Consider the following 24,948-nt stretch of genomic DNA (forward strand, 5'->3'; position numbering starts at 1 on the left):
ACCTGTGGTTGAAAATTTAGCTCCAAGCTTTTTTAACTTGGACACAGTGAGAAAACAGCTTCAGTCACTGAGGGTGCGAGCTCTCTTGCGTATGCCCAAAGCTGTATTTATTCTCAGTCTAAGAGCAAGTGCTGCAAATGAAATAACTTTGGATGGCATGACTTTTAGAAAAACAACTACCCTGCTTTGCTCTTCTGTGGATCCTTCTATTCAAGGATCCCAAAGGCAGTGTGCCAAAGCAGTGAGCCAAAGTGTCCAAGGCTATGCATCAAAGCACTGAGGTTAAAAAACTCCAAAGCTCTGAAGTTGAGTGCCAAAATGCCAAGGAAGGGCTGCAGTGTGCCAGGCTTTGCACTGAAACACAGAGGCATAGTTTCACACTGATGAGCCCAAGCACCGCAGCACTTAAAAAATAGGCAGGGAGCACCGGGGGAAAAAAAAAAAAAGCTTTCGCGTCAACTCAAAAACCATCTGAGAATCAGCTGGACATGGTTAAAAATGACAGAAAGTGACCGTGGAGACAGGCTGATGCAGTGCTGAAATCGTGGAGGACTGGGCATTCCTCTGCTGACCACAGTCACGAAGGAATTGGGTGGAGCATTTGGAGGATGGGATTTATATACAGGAAAGCATAATGGCCAGTAGGGATCCTGGCTCACACTATACCCTGCAGGGTCAAAAATCTAAGAGATGAATGAATTCTCCCACTCTCAGTCTAGGCTGGTGAAACCCAGGATGATCCCTTCGAAGAAGTATTACTATTGTATTTACAGATGAGGAAACAGAGGCCGAGATAAGTTAAGTAACCTGCCCAAAGGAAGCTTGGAGTAATGTCAAGGATAAAACTAAAATCTCCAGGTTTCCCAGTCCTATGTTTTAACCACAAGACCCCATTCCTTTCCTAATATCCTACGTAGATGATGACATTGGTGTTATGCAACAATCATCTTTATAAACATGTTAATTTCAGGACTTAACGTCTATGGATACTATCTGTGATAAATAGGTTACATACAAAAGATGCTGGTCTTTATTTCATGGACCCAGTTACCTGACATGGGTCCAGATTACAAAGGATTAATATCTCTCTTACGTTTCATGGTTCAGTATCCCTTGATTCCAGGAGCTACTGTTAAGTATCCCTCTCTAAGCATTCTTTTCCCCCAGTGGTCTAGTTTATCTGGGAGAAGTCAGCTCTCTTGGAAAATCTGGTTTTCAGTGAAGTCCTGCTCTTCATGCTATTCTATAGCTGGGCTGAAAAGCGGACGAGTGACTTGCGCAAGGTCCAGATTTTCAGAGGTATTTAAGCACCTAGCAGGATTTTCTAAAGCACCTGACCAGGTTAGGCACCTCACACTGAAATCAATAAGACTTAGGACCCTAACCAGCTTATGTGCTTTTGAAAATCCCACTAAGTGCTTATGTGCATCTTTAGGTACCTAAACACCTTTGAATATCTGACCACAGGTTTCTATTTACAGCTGGTTCTTAAAATATTGGGAAATAGGATTGTATAATCTTTCAGCAGACAGAAGGACTATGTTTCAGAGTGTTAAGTTTGGTTTGAAGATAAATATAGTAAAATCAGCGTGTAGCTCTATCACAGATGAAGAGACAATAAACTTCTATTTATAAAGTATCATTACAATATGTCAACATCAAAACACAAGTTACTACACCAACAGACATAACTATTCTACAATATCGACAATATTTTCTTCTCTGAGACAAATGCACCATCCTCTGGGGGGTAAGAGGTGGATGGGAAAGGTTAGGCATAAATTATTACGATACAATACAAAATTATTTGGTCCCTTAAGTAGCCCCTGAAGTAGGAGATGGTGGTGAAAATTTATCAAGCTTCCCTGTCCTCCCACCCCCCACCAATAGATTGTACAATTCAATACCTAAATTTTCATGTACTACAGTCCTTTTAATAGAATTGCTAATGTCTTTCTAGGTTTTATAATGTCACAAAAAGATGCTCATCATGCAATCTCACCACAGCAGATAAGTGCTAGTGCCTTTGGGGGGTTTTGATGCAAGCTGTCTTCTACTGTTCGTTTGCAGTGGGCACATTAATGGGGTCAATAAAGTTTGCAGCAACTCTACGTACGAATCTACACCTTCAACAATGTGATCAGTAAATTCTAGACATGCAGAAGTGATCACAGGAGCCTATTGTGTGGATTCCCTGCAAAGTCAAACTGCTCTAGGTAATGTAAAAGGTCAGAAGGCTGGTACTTTCACAGCAGAAACCACCACTTGATGTGGGAAAGATTCACAGGAGATCCTAAAGCCCAGCAGTGAAGGGTCTCTTTTCAACAAGGTCACATGTCAAGCTAGAAGGAAACTAAAAGGAGCGTATTACATGAAACCACCAGCAACACTGTGGATACATTAAATATCTTGCCCTTTAAAAATACATTTTATAATATGCGCTAGTTCAGAACATACAGTAATTTCCACAAATTCTTTTCAATGTCCTGAAAGTTAAGGGCACTTGAAAAAAACTTTTATATTCCAGTCATAACTATCCAGCTATAGTTTCCTCTCATTGGATGTAATATTGTTCTCATCAGAGATTAGAAAAACATGTTGTGTTTGCCTATTCTACATTCAGTAGCAACAATTCGCTTCTGTAAACAATAAAAGAAGGCTCCGCTAATTTTCCTCTGTTTTTTGTTTTGTTTGACAACAAAATGACTATTACCGTTTAGTGCTGATAAGATTTTAAGCAAATCGCATTAAAGGTGTTTAAGTAAAATGCCAGTCTCTCTCTTTCCGTGGGATTGGGGTGGCATTAAACTACAGTAAGTTCACATAAGAATTTAGGATAAACAAACCTTGAATAGAGGTCTGGAGTTCTGGCTACACTTTGCGCTAGAGCAAATGGGAAATTCTATTAGGGGAATTTGATTTATTTAAGAAGAACTTGACAGTGTCCCATTTCTCGTCTCCTCCTTATTGCTTTCTAGGTTGGTTTTACGATCTCCAGAGCTCCTGGGTTTGCACTGATACCTTGACCTACTGCCTGTTCCCCTACTTGGGTCAAGCATAACTTTTACTGTATGCATATAAGTAAGGCCCTACTTAACTTGCGATACCGCGGAAATGGCAGATTCCGCCATATTAGGCTTCCGCTGCAATTTTGACTGTGGGAACCCCTGCTCTCAGCCCCAGGTTGCCATCACACAAAAGTAACAATGGACTTTACTACCGCAAATAATAAGGTCCATTATTAGTTCCCCACAATTTTCCATGCCTTGTCCGCAACTCAGCTGCAAGTTTTTGACCATCACCCTGCAATTCAAAGAGGGCCTTACATACGGGAGAGAGAAGGTGGGTGAGGTAATATCTTTTATTGGGCCAAGGCCTATGGGTTGACGAGACTCTTCTACCAACAGAACTTGGTCCAATAAAATATATTACCTCACCCACCTGTATCTCATACCCTAGGACCAACACGACTACAACAACACTGCCAACTATATGCATGCAGGATCTTTGGCAAACACCTGCTCAGGAATTTATTCCGTTTGTTGAAGTCGATGGGAGCTGAGGACGTTCAGCACCTTGCAGCAGGATTGTGTCCTGCAGAAATAGCATAAATGCAGACAGAATTAAAGGGCACATAGGGCCTGATCGTGTTCACATTGCACTCAATGGCAGAACTTCCATTTACTTCTATGGGACCAAGTCTATATACAGTAGATTCTATTTCCCTACTTAAAATCAATACGGGCACCAACAAAGTAACCAAGAGTCTTGCACACTACAAGATAGTGCTATTATTGGGGGTTTGTAGTCCTACAGTCCAGCTGAAGTTTGCGGCAGGGAGGCAAAGTGTCAACTGAGGGGTAGCTAGATCCAGGCAGTGCTGAAGGCCTTAAATAACTGAAATAAAGAAAGGGACAGCTGAGGTCATCCCAACTGCTTTATCCAACCTTCTCCCCAGCCAAACAATGCAATCAGCCTGTGTGCTCAGCCTGCACACCCTCTGAGAAAAAATAGCTCATGAACTGTGATGCCATTCCAGAGAATTGAAGTTTCTGGCTCGGTAACCCAATTCCTGGAAGTACGTTGTCCAGGAGCAGCACTTCTGGGAATGACAGTAATAAAAATGGGAAGGCCAGGAAAGAATTTCTCCCCAGAGCATATCACATGGACCTTAGAATGGCTGTTTCTGAAGCACTGAGCTGAAACCATCCATTAAGATCTAATGGGCATAGCCCACAAGATCAATTTCCTTCAGTTGCAGAGGAGCAGTCATTGGTGGACTTCCTCTCCTTCCTCCATGTTTCTGTTAACACAGAGGGCTCCTTACTCCCTCTTCCTTCTTTCATGCATCCACACAGGGACAGCCAGTATATAACCCTGAGACCTTAACACAGGGCTAAATTCAATAAGCTCAACAGTTTTGGGGTTCTTTTTGTTTAAAAGCTCATTTAGATAAAACTTGTAGGAGTGGCCATAGCTTCCCGATCACTTCGGCAAGGATCTGATACCATTACTCACACTGAATAACATTTTATTCCTCGGATAGCCCCACTAAAAGGAAGGTAACTGCATAAGGAGCAAAATACTATGCATTGTGAGCAAAGGTGTCAGAATTTGGCTCTAAGTAACTCTTACACTCGCACCCGATATGTGGCGTGTATGAGCATTTTATCCGTATGTGCTGCTTTTATGGGAAGCGTTGAGGTTCCATCACACAATTTCTTTTAAATACTCTGGGCCAGGTTCTGTCTCTCCCTCCTAGGGAGTAGCACACTACTCCAGCAGTAGTCCTACTGAAGTCAATGGAACCACTTACAGAGCACTGTGTTCCTCTGTTTGAATGAGAAAAACAGATTCCAATTTCCTCTGTAGTTCATCCGTGAACGCCCGGTTTCAAAGCAAAGAGAAATGTAAACATTATTATATTTGAAATTTAAGATTTTAGCCCTTCTAAGTTCTGATACTTGTGTTGCTCATTTTTATGTGGTTTCCATCATTACAACCATGCCCTTTTTATTGAAGGTTACTTTATCATTTGAAACATGCATGTTTAGTTACTTAAAATGGTAAATTGCTTTGCACTGTCCTTGAAATGCACCATATAAATATTGTATTCGATCCTTAGCTTACACTTCATAAATAATTTATTTAAAAAATATTCTTCCATGAGACCATCAGCTGCTGAGGTGTTCAGTTTTTCTGGTCAAACATTTATTTACAGCATGTGTTTTTTTAGCTTAGTAACGATCTGCTAAAAGCTACATCTGGTCGGAGTTATAGGAATTGTATTTATGCTAAAAATCTCAAAATACTAAATGCTCAAATCTGTTAACAGGGTTTATACCATAGTATAAATGTTTTAATGAGCAGTGGAGATGTTGAAAGCTATACAGGGGAGGCTTTCATAGAGGCCTGAATGTTACTTAAAGCATCCATTTGTGACTACTGGAAAGATTTACAGATTGCATTGCTGCTATCAAGTCATTCCTAAATTATTTCTATTTCATGTTACTACACTGCAACTGTTGTAGAAACTTGTTCAAAGTGCCAGACATTTAAAAAAAATCTAGAGGAAATTTCAGATGATTAACTTTGATGAATGGACATATTTTAATTCGTGTACCATAATATTCTTGTTAATGACATGTCTGCTTAGGACATCCATTAAAAGTCCATTAACTTAACAGAGAAAGTCTAATAAAGTTACCCTGTAAATTTTCTGGTAAATTAACATTATGGATTTTTAATGAATATTTGCTGTAGATATTGTTACAAGGCTAACATTCTAATTAAACTTAGGCCCTGAGCAAGTAAAACAGCCCCATGAAGACACTACAAAGCAGAGAAAGGTCTTTCTCAAAAGCTTTCATAAGCATGGTTGGTGCTGGTCACAAAATATGGTAACAATAGCTTAAGCCATTATCATTATCTTCACTGGCACAGTGGCTGGTGCCCCAGTGTCAGAAGCTTACTGAACAAATTCAAGAGCTAAGGTTCCCATATTCTTCTGTGCCTGCTATAGAAATAGCTCAATTTTAGGATGGACATTTTGAAACCATTTGGCCCTGATTTTCAGGAGTGCGGCCACAACTCCAGGTGAAGTTGATGGGAGAGGTCAGTAGGTATCATCTTTGAAAAAATCAAGACCTGCCACTATGTCTCTCAAGATCGGAATAGTTTAGTGGAAATTAGTGAACGTTTGAACATTTTGACCTACATGATTTTGTTAAAGCCACAAGGAAAGTTGGTATCAGTCCTGGTATTTTCAGGAGTGAGCAATTCCTGTGCTCATGCTTCTCCTCATCTCAAGTACATCAAGTACATCAGCAAATGATATCAAACCATCAAACAATGCTGACTGGCCAATGTGATGATGTCATGCTTTTCAGAATAGCTTTCCCAAAGTGATTCTTCCAGCAACATTAATAATTCTGTATCACAAGACATCCACCACTACATTTCATGACATCCACAGGTAGAGAGTGTATTTGGGAGATATACCAGCGGGCACCCAATCTTATAGTTTTTTGCCCATTCATCTCTAATTTCAGTAAGGCCTGATACTTTTCTGCTGACAAAACAAATAAACAATAATACAGGATATGGATTTAATTTTTAAAATAACTTCATTTACCAATTTTTTCATACTTATCTGCCACCAAATCTTCTAAACCAATCACCTTCCAGAAGCTATCATCCCAGCCCTTGTCTGGGGAATATGTCCACTTGCACACCAATGGACAGAGAGACCTAATGAGAAAAGACATAAATCCAGAGTCAGGACACTTATTACACTAGCTCATGAAACTTAGGATGTTTGCAGGGGACGACACGGTAGCGGATTAGCTACAGGGAACATTGGGCCAAAACTTTCAAAAGTGACTATTGATTTTGGGGGCCTAATTTAAGATACCTTAAAAAGGACCTATTTTTAAAGGTGTTTCCCCACTAATAGGAACTCTACACAAGACTACCCCTCTCCTCCGCATACACCAGCCAAGTGAACAGGCCATGCACACCAGGCACATTCCAAAAGGTCAGTGCAGCCTGAACACCATATATGCATAGCAGGGAGTTTAGAGAAGTTCCCAGTGAACGGAATGGGACTTGTACCAGGACTGAATTTGGCCCATAAAGTTTTGTGGCCTGGTGTGTAAAAGTAAAACAGAGTCAAACTGGTAGTGCTTCTGTAGAGTGTATTCATGTTTCAGTGCCACTGGCTCTGTATTTCATCAGAACTTGATGACAGTTCAGTGACATACTTAAATAACATAAGCTGTGATGCAACCCAGTGCAATGGGAAGTTACTGTTTCAATTAACATGGATGACAAAACTGTTTGAGCCCCACTGTGTTGATAGTGTCATAAGGACACAGAATAAAGGCACAGGGCAGAATTAACTATCTACTATAAAATGGATTTTTCCCCTCCCCAAACTTTCCTTAGAGCAAAGAAAAAACAAATAACTAAGAGTGACAAGATACCATGCAACAAACAGACCATTGTCTTACTGAAGATTAAGGCATCCTCGGAGATAATTTTTAATTGTGCTCTGTAAAGTCAGTTAACCAAAAGGCGTTAATAATTTTAATCGCTACTGAAAAAGTCAACTACCTGTAGACTTGGAGGAGCCATTGTGGTCTATATGCAAGCTGGCTGTGTCTCGGTGAACTGTTACATGCTTGCTGTGATTGGTTTCAAGAGATGCGTACTTGGGTATTACATTTCTTTTAGATCTTATTTTATGAATTATGTATTACTTGTGTTTTAGCTTACATTTACTTCTGTTGAAAGATTACTTTTATTCAGATGTTATGATTTAAAGAAATGTTAAAAATACAAGTGCTTCTTTGCTATTCTATACAACTTTTTTTATGGCATTGTGTGCTATATCTCCTTGCGAATAACAAAAATGTTATAAATGTTATATATGTCTTCTCTCCCTGACCCCTTCCTCCCAAAAACTTCCTATAGGCCTAACAAGGGGAATTAAACTAAAAGTTCATTACACACACACCCCAAACAGAAGGTCCCTAGCCCTAAAAGCTTAAAATCTAAGTCTAAACCAAGAAACAGCTATATAGTAGCATCAATATATTTTACATTCATTCATCTCAAGTATTCTTGTCAGCAAGTTAAAGAAGTATGGGCTGGATGAATGCACTATAAGGTGATAGAAAGTTGGCTAGATTGTCGGGCTCAACGGGTAGTGATCAATGGCTCCATGTCTAGTTGGCAGCCGGTGTCAAGTGGAGTGCCCCAGGGGTCGGTCCTGGGGCCGGTTTTGTTCAATATCTTCATAAATGATCTGGAGGATGGTGTGGATTGCATTCTCAGCAAATTTGTGGATGATACTAAACTAGGAGGAGTGGTAGATACACTGGAGGGCAGGGATAGGATACAGAGGGATCTAGACAAATTGGAGGATTGGGCCAAAAGAAATCTGATGAGGTTCAATAAGGATAAGTGCAGGGTCCTGCACGTAGGACAGAAGAACCCAATGCACAGCTACAGACTAGGGACCGAATGGCTAGGCAGCAGTTCTGCGGAAAAGGACCTAGGGGTGACAGTGGACGAGAAGCTGGATATGAGTCAGCAGTGTGCCCTTGTTGCCAAGAAGGCCAATGGCATTTTGGGATGTATAAGTAGGGGCATAGCCAGCAGATCGAGGGATGTGATCGTCCCCCTCTATTTGACATTGGTGAGGCATCATCTGGAGTACTGTGTCCAGTTTTGGGCCCCACACTACAAGAAGATAAATAAGATAAACAAGAAGATAAGTGGATAAATTGGAGAGAGTCCAGCGAAGGGCAACAAAAATGATTAGAGGTCTGGAACACATGACTTATGAGGAGAGGCTGAGGGAACTGGGATTGTTTAGTCTGCAGAAGAGAAGAATGAGGGGGGATTTGATAGCTGCTTTCAACTACCTGAGAGGTGGTTCCAGAGAGGATGGTTCTAGACTATTCTCAGTGGTAGAAGAGGACAGGACAAGGAGTAATGGTCTCAAGTTGCAGTGGGGGAGGTTTAGGTTGGAGATTAGGAAAAACTTTTTCACTAGGAGGGTGGTGAAACACTGGAATGCGTTACCTAGGGAGGTGGTAGAATCTCCTTCCTTAGAAGTTTTTAAGGTCAGGCTTGACAAAGCCCTGGCTGGGATGATTTAATTGGGGATTGGTCCTGCTTTGAGCAGGGGGTTGGACTAGATGACCTCCTGAGGTCCCTTCCAACCCTGATATTCTATGATTCTATGATCCTGAAGTATCCCACTGTTGCAAACCTCAATAGATACAAATAGCACCAATAAAATGCACTTGAGTCTGGGTTGGAGGACAGCAAACAATTGCTTACACATCATACCTTGCACAACAGTGCATGAGTGGTTGGTGGGAGGATTTTAGCTTAGGGCACCAAGTCAAACATTTACTCTTATGAAAACTGCCATGGGATCTTTACTGTCCATGCAGAGTATAGAGAATCTCTTACTTCACAGTTTTGTCCACAAAAAGACCCCCCTCCCTCCATAGTAAGCTATATGGGATTTAGTCTATCTGACCTGATCCTACCATGCTTAGTTCCTAAAATAAGTGTCGCCATTTCAAACCTCAGAGTTGGACTTAACCATAATCTCTGGCTATTTAATAGGACCCTGCATTGTACTAGACCCAAATGCAATGGAACGGAGAGTTCTTCTCTCCTCAAAAACATTCATGGAAACAAATACTGAGGCTACTTTGTATTCAGTCCCAAATACAAATCAAATTCCAGTTTTCCAGATGCTGCTATAATATAAATGATTAAGACAAAAAAGAACTTGAAAAGTTCCTTTCCGCTTCTGCTGCAAAACTACATGGTGTTCAGTCCTGGTACGGTTTCTGATGCAGAGGGCCAAAGTACATTTGAAGAGGACCATGTTACATTTTATTCCATTTCTTTAGCGTTCCCATATGTTTTTATAAGTGGATGACTCTTGATGCTTATTTACAAAACTGATCTTTAAAAAAAAGATACATCATCCTAATTATAGTGACATTTCCCATATATGGTTTCTATTCTATTTTTATACAGTAGTTTGCAACAAACAAATGACATGATGCGTATTAGTCATTTGGAGAAATTGAAATGGGAATGACTAGTTACATGCTCATAAACATGGAGAGACACAGATCACTTTGGGATTAAAGTTCTCAAGCTTCCCACAAACTACCTGGAGCACAAGCTAGTTCAAACAGGGTTCTGCCTGTACACCTGAGTTTCGAATCTGCCCTGTTCTACAGTTAAAGAATGGATTGATCATTTATCATTCTCTCTGACCTGAAAACAAACATACCCCAAAATAGGAAGTATGTGACATGTAACTACAGCTATGACACTGCTGGTATAAGAAACTCCAGTTTCCAGGTGCTTAAAAGACGGACATTAAAGTTTAATTAGGATCCTTGACAGAAATTGTATAAATAAAAAAATTCTCAGCAGAGGAGCATAGTGAAAAAAGCCAAACATTTTCCCCAAATTAACCTGCTCCTTTCAATTATAAACAAATAAGCAAAAGACTTTCATCATTCTGGAAGATTTTACATAAAAAGTAAACAAATAATTATAGATACTACAGGGCTTTCCAAAATATGGTAATTACCAAATCATAGCAAACTATAATCATAAATGACTATTTATTTAACTAGTTCTCTGTGCTATGAATTATTATGACACTTCTTTATTTAGGTGCTAGCTTGACAAATGCTTTGAGATCTATATGCTGCTGCTAATGTATTGGGGCCACTGCCTATCATGCTGACCAATATTGTTTCATTGTTGACTTGTATTCCTTCATCTGTGTCTGTCTGTATCCATCTATTGTTTTTAGTATTGTATTTAGATTGTAAGCTCTTTCGGGCAGGGACTGTCATTTTGTTCTAAGTTTGTACAGCACCTAGCACAATGTGGTCCTGGTCCATAACGGGCTCATAGGCAGAACAATAATACAAATGCATAAATAATAATATGGGTGAGAGGGCTATATAGGAGCTAAGTAATAAGGCTGCGAACTCTCTAGGAGCCCAATGCAGCTCCCACTGAGTCTCTGTATTTAATGGGAGTTTGTAAGGTGCTAGCTTTTCCCAAGCTGGTGAAGCACCCACTGCCACATGCAGTCTCTCTTTTCAGGCAGTTTTATTTTCCAAACATAAGCAGAAGCCACAGAAGAGTTCCTCAGACCACCCTGTGCTATAGTGTCCATGAGATTTTTCCCCTTTGCCTTTCATTTACCCATATTTCAGGGTCTATGGCAGGATTCTTTTGTGCTCTTTTAACAGAGCACTGCCTCCCAGAGGCACTTTCCCCAGTAGGTTTCCACTGCCTCCTCTCCCAGGGGATTCTGGCAGCCACTTCAGAGTCCAGCTGCTCCAGTTCCCTGAGCATCCCCCTTCCTAAGGCCATGTCTACAGTACCACTTATGTCAGCAAAACTTATGTCGCTCAGGGGTGTGAAAAAACACACCCCAATCCCCTCCCGAGTGACATAAGTTTAGCCGGCATAAGTTGTGGTATGCACAGTGCTATGTCAGCGGGAGAGCTTCTCCTGCTGACATAGCTACCACCACTCATGGAGGTGGTGTCTAACAGGTCAAGTCTGGCCCACTATGGACAATGATCGAGGGCTTGATCCCACAGGTCATCCATGTGTGGCGTTCTTGAGCTTGAGGACTTGCAGGATCAGGCCTCTACTGTACTTCACATTCATCCCCAGCTCTAGATGAAATGTTAACATTTTGGATTGGAGAGAAAACTAGCATGCACGGAAAATTATCTGTCAGCTTTAAATCCTGGCCCCCATGAAGTCAGTGCAAGTTTTGCCACTGATTTTAACTGGATAAGGATCTCATTCAACGGTCCTAACTGGTCAGAAATAAACTTAAAATGTATCCAAAAACGTAGGCATCAATTTCAGAGTAAGTATATCACAACTGACAAGGCTGATGTATGTTCAATATGCTCCCAAGGTCACAGTGGACATTTTAATTAAAAAATACTGATAATTCTTTGTCAACTCTAACAATTTATATAAGGATGGCCCTTTGGATTCACTGAAGCCTGGGTTCTATGCTGACATACAGAGCCAGACCCTAAGCTGATATAAATGGGCATACCTCCACTGAAGTAACTGTAGCTACACTCATTTACACCTGCTGAGGATTTCATCCACAGTTCAATTGCTAGACTAGTTAGGGCAGGCTGCAGTTTGGTACCAAATATGTAGCGTGCAGTTGCACAAAGTAGCTTTCTGTGGTTTGTAGGCCAGAGTCTTTTAAAGCCACAAATCATCAAGAACAAAGAAAGCTGTGTGAGTTTCTGAAAGCAAAGAGAAAACCGGTGACAGTGAAGCATGACTGACAACATCAAAAAATGTTTTCCCATAAATTTTGCAAACTTGAAAATTAAATAGATTCATTCAAATTAAAATCCAGAGCTTAGGCTCTGCTCAGCTGAACTTCTCCATGGTCCAACACCTGTAAAAGTTACGAGTATCCCCCCAAATTATGCGACCCATAGTCTTAGTGCTTTCTACAGAAACAAGAACGTTACTGCTCTGATTCAGTCTTAAAACTGATCGTGGTTTTTACAGAAATGTCCCAGACAGAACATTGAGATACAGCACACGTATCCCCTCCAGCAATACTTTGTATTCAAAAGTAGTGAGCGTTGGTGTGGTGGAAGCCTGAAGAGCAGCACAGGTTATCACAGGGCAATAAGAGAACACACAATTACATGCTTCCCTTTATGGCTATGGCTGTACATGTTAATTCATGACCTTTTTGAAATGGAACCATATTATCAGTGCTATGCATACTGACTTTGTTTATACTTGACACAACAATGTCTTTGCCTACACTACATATTATCCTCTTTGTGGGGAGTGGGTAAAGGCGGTAAGTTTATACTGAGGTGACATTTCTCAGTCAGAAGGAGAGAAAATCTGGCACCTCATCATTTAGCCTTGAAACAGTATCATACTGCTATAAAATTTATGAGATGCTGCCCATGCGGGATGTTTGGTGAAGAGAATCAAAGAAAGGAGTGGTGGGTTAAGTTCACAGCAGTGTAAGAAGAGCTGCACCTGTTGTCACTCTGTTGTTACTCTAGATCTCCCAGGCAGATTAGTTTTAAACCACAGGACCACACAAGCCTGGGTCCAATACATTTCACATGAGGCTATCTGCATTTTACTCATTTCACCTATTCAACAGCTCTTTAATTGCATTTATACAAACTGTAAATACCATCAGCTCCATCCACTAAATTGTAAAAAAAAATTCTAATATTTAAAATATGTTATCAGGGGGTTTGTTTTTTTAAAATTACCTTTGACCAAAAAAAAAAAAATAAAAAAAATAAAATAAAAAAAGAAACCCCTGCCTGTCAGAACTCATTGTTTTAGCACAAATGTGACTTTAACCTGAAATGTGTTTTTTTTCCCTTTTGATATACACTAAATATATCAAACAAAAAAGACAGGTAGGGAAGACTGTTTGGGACAAATAGCAGACACATTTCAATTGCACTCTGGGGCCCCTGTTCAAATCTTTGTAGCTCTAAGGATTTAAACCTAGCCAATGAAAGGCAACACAGAAATTATTGTAATCAGTATTGGCAAGCCACTAGTTTCATGAATTCTCCTCATCATCAGTTTTTATTTGCCAGCCCTGTGTAACCTTTATATTTGCAGGAACAAAAAAATCACCCTAAGGTTTAGATTTTTTTAAAAGTTAACTGTGTAATAGCAAAGCAACGTCAAAGTTTGCTCCCCTATTATAAGAATCCTTAGAAACTCTGGATGGCAAAAATGTAAGTATACTGTGGATTTCCTTCCATTTGCATATGGTGATTAACAGCTCTATTTCTGTTTACATTGAGGTCAATGTGAGTTTTGTGACAGACATCAGCTGCAGTAGGATTCGGCCACAAGACTCAAACTATTTCAAATGAACAGCTCTGGATTAAAGATGTGAGAATCTGGCGAAAGCTGCCAGTCCAGCTAGCTCACTAATATGCACAGTTTGTGAGCTATAGTTCAGATAAATAAAATGTAATGAAGATTAATTAAATTTAAAATCAGACAATACAAGGCAACAATCTCTTACCCTTTCAGACAAATATGTCTTTTTCTTTCTCCATGTTCTGTTTTTCTCTGTGATATGTTGGCAAATCAAAAACATGATGAAGTGCTGCATTTGACAGAGATTTCGCAACCCTTCAGGCAACTATATTTTAAATATAGCTATAGCTATTCCTACCTCTGTGCCTCCAACTTCCATCCAGGACACACCACAAGATCCATTGTCTACAGCCAAGCTCTACGATACAACTGCATTTGCTCCAACCCCTCAGACAGAGACAAACACCAACAGGATCTCTATCAAGCATTCTTAAAACTACAATACCCACCTGCTGAAGTGAAAAAACAGATTGACAGAGCCAGAAGAGTACCCAGAAGTCACCTACTACAGGACAGGCCCAACAAAGAAAATAACAGAACACCACTAGCCGTCACCTTCAGCCCCCAACTAAAACCTCTCCAGCGCATCATCAAGGATCTACAACCTATCCTGAAAAATGATCCCTCACTCTCACAGATCTTGGGAGATAGACCAGTCCTCGTTTACAGACAGCCCCAAAATACTCACCAGCAACCACACACCACACAACAAAAACACTAACCCAGGAACCTATCCATGCAACAAAGCCCGATGCCAACTCTGTCCAAATATTTATTCAAGTGACACCATCATAGGACCTATTCACTTTAGCCACGCCATCAGAGGCTCGTTCACCTGCACATCTACCAATGTGATATATGCCATCATGTGCCAGCAATGCCCCTCTGCCATGTACATTGGTCAAACTGGACAGTCTCTACGCAAAAGAATAAAGGGACACAAATCTGACATCAGGAATCATAACATTCAAAAACCGGTAGGAGAACACTTCAACCCCTGTGGCCACTCAGTAAAAGATTTAAGGGTGGCAATTTTGCTACAGAAAAGCTTCAAAAACAGACTCCAATGAGAAACTATTGAGCTTGAATTAATATGCAAATTAGATACCATTAACTTGGGTTTGAATAGAGACTGAGAGTGACTGGGTCATTACACATACTGAATCTATTTCCTTAAGTTAAGTATCCTCACACCTTCTTGTCAACTGTCTAAATGAGCCAGCTAGATCATCACTACAAAAGTTTTTTTCTCCTGCTGCTAATAGCTCATCTTAGCTAATTAAAAAGAAAAGAAGGACTTGTGGCACCTTAGAGATTAACAAATTTATTTGAGCATAAGCTTTCGTGAGTTACAGCTCACTTCATACTCTCACAGTTTGTATGGTAACTTCCAACTTATCTGTATGTGTGTATGTATATATATATCTTACTATATGTTCCATTCTATGCATCCGATGAAGTGAGCTGTAGCTCACGAAAGCTTATGCTCTAATAAATTTGTTAGTCTCTAAGGTGCCACAAGTACTCCTGTTCTTTTTGCGGATACAGACTAACATGGCTTCTACTCTGAAATCTATATTTTAAATGTTGGTTTGAGTTTCTACCATACTTCTTTTTTCTCTACTTCTCTCTAATCTTGCTGATTCAGTAGACTTGGCAGGCCCTGAGAGATCACTTCACACTCAACAAAACTAAATCTTGATGGGAATTGTGAACTTTTGTTTCACCAGCTGTGTTCGCCCCACATCTGGAAAAGTCTGAAATCCCCCATTGAATTGGTGGCATGGCTTTTATTTAAAAATGTAAAACAGCTTTTCCCCCTCATCCCCATTAGAGTGCATTCAAGTTCATAAAGAGTTAAAGCCTATTGGAGGCATAGCAACTACGGAACAATTCTTGAGGGGTTTACTTCACCACAACTCTGGTTTTGACTAACAGAGGCACTCCATTAGTGTTTCCAAATGTCAGTTATCAAAGAAGTCAATGCCTGGGCCCATATTCATTAAGGGCCGAGTCCAATTTCCACTGGAATAAATGTGGACTTTTTCTGTTGACTTCAATGGACACTGAATCAAGCCCTGTGGCTGTTCAGGAAGGTACACATTTCAACTCTCTGCACCACACAGCCCTGACATGTAACAGGAATCAGAAAATGAAACTTGTTTTAATGACCTAGAAATAGAACCTTTTAGTTACAAGATTCAAACAGTACGTTAGTTCTGTGAAGAGGGAAAAAATAACTAACTCTAAACTGGGTGGCACTATTTACTTTTGATACTGCAGCTCTTGGGGAGTTTGTTTCTCTTTTATTTATTTATTTTTTAAACTGACAATTTGCTAAGCAAATGTGCTGTTTACTTAAAAGGAAAGGATTTTATTGTCTGAATAAGTTCCATCTGCAATTTTCTACACCCACACATATAATTAATCTTCTCTGATTGCAGCCACTCCCTGGCAAAGATCCATGTTATATTTAACACTGGACACCACTTCAAAAACGGAAAGAGAACAACAGGATTGTTTTCAAAGACTACATAACAAGATAAGGTTTAGAAAGCAACACAATCCTTTGATCTTTGGTACCTTTCTAGTAGCCATCACCCCAAAGTTGGAAGTGACCTTTAATTACCATCACACCTGCCATACAACTCTATTAAAAATATAATTTAGAGGCAACATACAATTTCCAGAAACCCATTTACTAAATATCTCAATAGCATATTTATTATACCTTGTGCTTCAGGGTACAAGATGATCTCTAACTATTAGAGATCAGGATGATACTTCAGCATGGCGGGGCAGATTATCTCACATTTGCATACTGTGGGGGGTTCTTATACCTCCCTCTGAAGCATCTGGTGCTGGCCACTTTCAGGGACAGGATGCTAGACTAGATGGACCATGGGTATGGCAAATCCTATGTTTCTACCTTAGAAATTAGATAAGATTTTATGTTAAAGCAAGGAGGGCCCTGAGCCCGCTATTGGATTTGCACGGATGTACCCTGACTTCAATAAGACTTCATGCAAGAGAACTTCAATGAGACTCCAAGGGCTGTAATGGTCCCACCCACATCCATCCAATTGCAGGCTTGGGATTGGGGTGGGGGGTGTCTCGATATTTGTAATCTTCTATACACCTCACAGTACACATCTAACTTACAGTATTGTGGGAGAAGGGGTGCATCTTTGATAGATGATATATAAGGAGGAATGGCACTGTTGCTGGTTAAAAGCTGTCAAAATCTGTCTTTTTAAAAAATAAAAAGTTGAACAGGGCAAATGTCAAACTACTCATACAACAAGAAAATAAGCCACACTTTCATTGAGCCAAGAAGCTGTTTCCTTTGTCAGTTATAGCGATGTCTAATAAAATGTGTTTCTCTATAGGGATAAGCTTTCAAAAAACCAAAAACAAAACAGACAATTCTTCAGAGTTTTCCTAGAAAAAATTATGTCAACAGTCCTGAAGGGAAACACCCATCTCAAGTGCCAGATAACAAGTCAAATTAACCCCTTGTGGATCTTCACTGATTTCAGTGCCATTATACCCATGATGCATTTGGCTAAACACATTTAGTCAGAACAGAAAATACAAAATAAAATAATAATACTTAATAATAATCTTTATACACCTCCACAGCATGTCATGAAGAAACGGGAAGCAGACATTAGTCTGACTGCTTGTTACTTACTATCGATATTGCAGTACTTTATTATAGACAACCAGACAAGATTGCAGCCCCATTGTTCTAGGCACTGTCCAAACACATAATAAAAGTAGTCCCTGCAATGAAGAATTTACAGACGAGACAGAAAAAGCAGACAAAGCATGGAAGACAGGAAATACTATTGTCATTGAAAAGATGGGGAAACCGAGACACAGAGAACTTAAGAAACTTGCCCGAAATCAAAGAGGAGGCCATCAGCAGGGTCCTGAACCGAACCTGGAGCTCCTGAGTCCCAGTCCACTGTCTTAACCACAAGATCATTCTCATGAGTTTATAAATCCAATGATAGCACCATGATGCTGAACATATTAAAAATGTCTATATAGGCAGATCAGGTTTCAACTTTGAAAGTTTTAAAAAAGTTAGTGAAACCTTTGAAAGGTCAAATATAATACTAAGCATTTATACATAAAATTACAGCACTTTTCCACTGTAGATTTTAAAAATGCCTTCCTAGGGTAGTTAAGTACTATCATTTTACAAAAGGGGAACCGGAAGCATAGAGAGGTTAAGGATCTTGCCTAACATTACCCAGCAAACCAATGAAACAGCTGGGAACAAAGTCCAGGTAGCAAGATTTCCATTCCAGTATCCTGTACACTGGACACTATCTTTCAGACTGCAGCTTCAGCAGCACTTCAGCTCAATTAATTCAGAAAAATGCACTCTTTCAAGCTCAATATTTCATCTGTACCAGACTGGGCTAAAAAGCCCAATATGCATTTTAATGAAAAGGTTCATTTAAAAAATATATTCCACTTGTCATCATCTTTAGCCAGCTAAAACTATTAAACAATTAAAGCTGAAAATGTAGCCTCAGTCTACTATAAAACTTCAATAAAGCTTAATTACTGGGCCAAATCCATCGCTCCTGTAACTACATTCATTTAAACGGAGGTCCCCCAAGGATGCATTTGGCTCTTCATTTGGGGTCATTGCTTAACTTGATTTTGTCATTTATAACTCAGTGAAGACAGTCTATTGTGTAAAGCTGTACACCAGAGCAACAGCAGCAATGTTCCCTCCTCATAGCAAATGCTGAGAGGGGTCACTATAAGAAGCCGGGCAAATCTTTGGTTAGAAGACCACAGACCTGAGCAAAATTACCTGGGTTTACATTTCATTACACACTTAGTCCATGTTTGTTAAAAGAGTCACAGAGGATTGAAAGCCTGTTGAGAGAAACTAAGGCAAGTTTTGAGCAAAATCCTCCTCTCCTCATGAATTTATGTTGGTCAATCAGCTACTGTCATATGACAGCATGCAGTTTATCCAATACATTGATGCCAGCATGTCACTTCAAACATCGACCCAAGTACAGCATAGAATGACCTGTGGATGTTTGACTGCTGGTCCACGCATGGTCAGATGTATCCTTCCAACAGTTAGATATGCTGTAATGAAGCTTTCACTGTTCCAAGAAGATCTGACACAGCCTACTGGGAGGTGGGGGAAGGTGAGAGGGAACCACAATGACTTGAGCACAGCCAGTAGAGTGGCCGCGGCCAGTAGCTCCTTAAAACCTTTCACCCTCCACATAGAAGGGGACCGGAGTAAGTACCATCACCTTTGCACAGGCACAATTTCTTAACAGAGCCTTGGAGTCATTTTTAGACCCCCCCTCACAGTCGTGGCAGGGGTGACTTTCTAATGGACCACTGTGGGTGTGCTCTTGGTGCCGGTGGTGTCTCCCCACCAGTGTCAGTGCTTGCTCTGACAGACACACTGCATGCCGAGGAGCAAGATTCCCCTCCACGTGAGCCATGCTACTTCTCACCATGTGGTTCTCGCTTGAAGAGAAAAACAATTAAACCTTTATCTGATTGGGCTTGACATGGTTCTTCCATGGCCAACGCACCACTGGAGAACAAGTCTGTGCTGCCTCATCTGCCAGCGTTACAGCCATACAGAACTGCAGGCATTTTCTTACTCCCCGGAGCCATGACCTGAAGGCTACTATGTGGTGGCCAATATTTTAGATGTTGATCCTTTTAGAGCACTCTTAATAAAAAAAAAAAAAGCGATTGGTTCATTTGCATTGTTGAATTTGATAAACAAATATATAACCTTATTTTGAAAGAGAGTTTTGCTCAATATACATTAAAACCAAAAAAGGGAGCAGCCCTCAGCACTTAATAAACAAGAAAACTGACATTCTTCAGGATGTTGCAACACGCACAAGCTTGGCCGAGACATTGAAATAAACAGACATAGGCGGTAGGTTTCCTCATCTGATTGCCTTGAGGTAATACATACTAAGAGCTCATAAGTTAAATGTTGACTGTAGCATTAGGTAAAGACATCGCAACCCCAACTCCATTACCACCATTCTAGAAGAAAGAAAAATTACTTATCTATTAATTAGAGTTCTCTGAATCCATTCTCCACATAAGTACATAACAAGTGCTACCAAGACTGAGGGAATCTAAGGTCACAATATTCAAAGAAGAACAGTGCATATGTTCCAGAACAGTGAATTTATTCAGGCCCTGACTCAGCAAGGTAGTTGAGTACATACCTAACTTTAAGCACATGGAGAAATCCCATTCAAGTCAATGGGACTACTCACGTGCTTAGCCTTAGACATATGCTCAGTTGCCTTGCTGAATCAGAGCCTAGCTATCATGTAGTGGTAGCCAAACAAAGCCTGAATTTATCCCGAACAGAAGCAGAGAAATTGCCATCAGCAGTGCATACATTTTAGAGAAAACAAGAGAACAGAAAGTTTTAATAGCTCTATATATATTGTTGCAGATTGGCCCAATCCTGCATTCTTTATGCATGCTAAAACATCAGAAAAGAAGGCTCAGTCCTTACTCAGGCAAAACATATGTCTCTTGTGAAGTCAGTGGAGTTTTATTTGAGTTAGGATGACACGGTTTGGCCGACAAGAGCTGTCAAAGATGTGTATCAAAGGTTCCTGGAACATGAAGTGAGGGAGGTATTTTGTCTCTTCCTTTTGGAAACAACTAATTCAGTTGATGAATGTTCTTAAAAATCATAAGTGCTCCTAAAACCCTCAAGATGCACTTGATAAGAACATCAAATGTTATACTCATCCTTAGCAATTTTAAACAGCACTTTGGAATTTGAATGTAAGACGGGAGGGAAAAAACAGTTTAAAAGTTCCAAGAAAAAAAATCTGTGCATAACTTTTTTCATTTTCAAGAAGTTGCATTGAATTGCTTTAGCTTCTCCTCCCTTTTGTTATCTCAAAGAATGCCTAGTCTAAGAATCTGAAAATGCAGGCCTTTGTCAGATTTCAGCCCTGGGAATCTGTTGCCTGTTTTAAAATTCTGATGTAAACATCTGAGGCTGTATAAACCAGTTTCCGGAACTACAGACTTGAAAAAACTTGCTTACATCAGAAAAAAATTCTTCCAAGGACCACTTGCATTAATGTGCTGAAGGCTTGTGTGAAAATCTCCTTTTGTACACTAAGCATGGCTCACTATCTCCATTACCTCCCATTAGCAATGATCCTGTGGGCCATTGAGAAGTACTGAATTTGGGGTAAAATCTGCCTCTGTTCAGAGGGCCAGCATAAGCCTATGTACCCTTTAAGTCCCTCTTAAGCCCTCTTTTGAGGAATTAAAATGAGCTTGATGCACCTGGTTCTGGACTGAATTTTACACTTTATGAAATATGAGTACATGAACAAACAATAAATTAAAAGAAATATCAAGGCCCCAGTCTCATAGAAATCACATAATGTATTGTGTTCAACATGTGTAGGTTAGTTTAATGTATAAATAATCCATAACAGATAGGTCAATGCTGTATAGTGTATTTTGTAATACTAGTATAGTCTAGTTTATAGCCCCTTGGTATTAAATTTATGCTAAGAAGAGAGGAGAGACCACACCTTTTGGGTGAATTATAAAGTGTGTGGATTAGTAAGGTCCTACTATACTATTTATAAAGTCATTATGTAAAACAATAGTATGCCCCTACTTGGATTGCTGGATTCATTTCTCACCACTCAATCAAAATATAAATGAAACAAAACACAGCAGCAAAAGAAGGGGTACAGAAATGAGTGACAAAAGCCATTAGAGACACAGAGAGACTTCCATATGATTCCATCACAGGAGAGATAATAAGAGCTGTACAAAACAATGAAAGGTATCAAGAAGGCAAAATCAGGTGCTCAAGTTTACCTTCTCTCATAATACAGGAGCAGGGGTACATTCAATGGAGCTCAAAGGCAATACATTTAGAATTGAGAAAAGGAAATAATCAATTTGTGGACCTCTCTGCCACAAAGTATCATTGAGGCGATGACCTTAGCAGAAACCAAAGAAGGATTAGAACATGTGAACATCCCCACTCTAATGAGGCTATGTCTACATTACCACTTTTGTCAGAATAACTTATGTCGCTCAGGAGTGTGAAAAAGCCCCACCGCTCTGAGCGACATAAGTTACACCGACAGAAGCGCCGGAGTGGACAGTGCTATGTCGGCAGCAGACGCTCTCCCGTCAACATAGCTATTGCCGTTTGTTGGCGATGGTTTAATTATATTGACGGGAGAGCTCTCTCCCTTCGTCACAGAGAGGCTACCCGAGCGATCTCACAGCCACATAGCTGCATCGGTACAGCTGTGCCTCTGTAAGCTCGCTAGTGTAGACATGGCCTAAAGAGGCTATAGAATTCAAACAGCTACAAACCAACCCTTAGCTGACTGGAGTTAGAAAGAAACATCTGCTACGAGAAGGTTAATTCACCATTGTACATAATAGGGTTTTTATGCCTTCCTCTGGAGCAACCAGTACTGCTGCTGTCAGGGAAAAGATACTGGATTGGTGGGCCACTGGCTGCTCTGCTTTAATAATCCCATGCATCTACCCATGGGTTCTCTGAAGAGTGGACATGTGGAAGACATATTGTGGAATTACTTGTGTGTTTGGAGCTTGGTTAATGAGCAACATAATTACCAGGGTTTTTAATTCTAATGTTGAAAACAATTTAGGGACCATGGGGAGTGAGCATACACTGTGCTCTCTGGCCTAAGCCTCCCAGGTGAGTTAAGTAATGCCTGGACTTGTCTCACACTAAATGCTGTCAGAGGCATGGTTGAACCGGAAGGGTGGAGTTCACCATTATTCTAACCTCTGGTGAACTCTTTAATGCAGCTCTAATAACATCACTTAAGGCTTTTTCTTTCCACTTCTTGAAACCTTAATTAAAATCAAGTCGTGAAAGAGCAAAGGAATGTGGCACTAACACTGATTTTAAATACCCTTTTCTCCTATTTAGCAAAGGAAAAGAAGAGCCTTTAAATAAAAAATGTACAACATGAGAATTTCCACATATGCATTTCCAGTGAAGTGAGGGCATTTAAAAATACCACAAATACTGTGTATTTTTAAAATCAGAGAAATTCAGAACTTGGTTCAAGTTTGCCTTTAATCGTGCAAGGTACTATGTAAGGGCTCCGTCTTACAAACACGTACGCACATGAGTAACTTCAACTGAGTAGTAGTCCCTTGACGTCAATAGACTCATTTATGTAAGGAATAGTGCGAGTAAGCAATTGCAGGGTTGGGCCTAGTCTTGCTAACCTAGGTCTTGCTCACCCCAATAATCGAAGTCGAAGCCGATACTTCAATGTTTTACATACTTAAGCCATTTTCTTGAGTCTAATGTGAAAAGGGAGACTAGCATATAAAGAAAGTTAGCAAAACGATGTTCTAATATGGCTCTGGAGATTAATGGCCCATGCCCACTGCAGCAAAATGGAGACAGAAATCCTACAATCCTACTTTTATTGAATGAGTTTTCATTTCCTGACTTACCGTGGGTAGTGGAAGGGCAAGGAGGAGGGGCAGGCAGAAGGTTCATAACACTACAGTGATCAGAAGTAGGCAACTCTGGGTTACAATAACTAAAAATAAATAAATAAATGAAAAGCCAAACCTAAAGCCAAAAATCAGAACTATGCAGTACAAACATTCAAATTAACATCAAGCTGACTGAGTCCCTGTTAAAAAGAAATACTGTGTAGTTGGATTATTTTTATTTACCTTCTTATCTTTAAGGCTTTAGGGTTCACACGGGCAGGGGTGACACACCCACCCCTACCCCGCCCATGCACACACAGGCAGGGGTGAGACACACAGACTCCCGTACACCTCTCTCACATCGTAGGGACAGGGTTTGACCAACCGACCTGACCCGACCCTCCCTGCCTGGTACTCTCCACCCTCCATGCCTAGCTGGCCCCCGCATCTTCCCGAGGCAACAAGTATGTGTGGGGGGCAACACAGGGTCACATGCCCCCCCGCCCCGCCCCAGATTTCTGCAAGGGTTCACAACAGAATGTGGCCAGCAGCAGCCTTGAGGGAGGGAAGGGATGGGAGCTGCTTCCAGCCACAGGGGACGAGAGTGGCAAGGAAGAAAGGCCTGGCTGTGTCTTTGCAGAGCTCATCTCTTCTCCCCCTCCCGCCCCCCACCCCGTATGTGGCTGGAAGCAGCTTCTCCCTTCCTGCCCGCACAGTATCAAAAGCCAGCTAACACCTCCAGGCTGCTGCTGGCCACCGACATAACCCAGCTGCTTCCAGATAGAGTGCGGGCAGGAAGGGGTTAAGCCCTAAGGATGCATTGTGCACCAGGGCCCAGGGAACCTGACTGCAGGGGTTTCAGCGAACCCATCCAGAGATACAAACTCAGAGACAAAATAAAGGCTGTAAACCAGCAAAGCACTTATGCGCATGCTTTAATTTTAACAGCGAGGCGGCTCAGCAGGAGAGGATACCTGGGGGCAGGAGCGGGAACAGGCTGGAAATCGCTTCCCCCACACCTCTAGAGCTTACCTGAAGGGCGGAGAGCCTTCCCTGTGCCAGCCCTGTGTGGGGCTTTGGCACACGCAGGGCTCGGCTCCTCCTGAACAGCGCCCCGGGCTTCCAGGGGCGCCAGCCCAGCCAGAGGCAGTGGGGGAAATAAGGAAGGAGCCTGCCGGCCAGGCTGTTGGTGATCTGAGTGCTCTGCTCAGGGGCTTGTTCTCCGCACAGTGCCAGGAGTGGGATTTGCCCTGCCGGGGGGATATGCAGGAGCAGCGGGACTGGGGAGGGTGAAGGGGCAAAGCAGTGAAAGACCAGCGAGAGGGGGAGCACATAAAAGGCCGATGGGTGGGCAGCAGAGGTGACACATAATCGTCCGCCGCCTGGTGCCTGCCCACACTCACCAGCTACTGCAGCTCACAGCCGGCGCCGGCAGGAAACAGG

The 24,948-nt window shown here is 41.1% G+C and overlaps 1 protein-coding gene across 7 annotated transcripts in view; it reads right to left on the reverse strand.

The window, feature by feature from the left end:
• The window catches only part of FGGY (FGGY carbohydrate kinase domain containing), a 191,600-nt gene that overhangs the window by 106,371 nt on the left and 60,281 nt on the right, over positions 1 to 24,948 (reverse strand). For all 7 annotated transcript variants that reach the window (XR_014712657.1, XM_084636725.1, XM_084636724.1 and 4 more), the window contains one exon: positions 6,635 to 6,750. Coding sequence is in view for 6 of the 7 variants with exons in the window: in XM_084636725.1 (XP_084492851.1) it covers positions 6,635 to 6,750 (116 nt within the window). In the remaining variant the exon portion in view is untranslated. The remainder of the gene's footprint in view (positions 1 to 6,634; positions 6,751 to 24,948) is intronic.

The sequence above is a fragment of the Lepidochelys olivacea genome (assembly GCF_965140295.1).
Source record: "Lepidochelys olivacea isolate rLepOli2 genome assembly, chromosome: 8".
In the NCBI taxonomy this organism is placed as follows: Eukaryota; Metazoa; Chordata; order Testudines; family Cheloniidae; genus Lepidochelys; species Lepidochelys olivacea.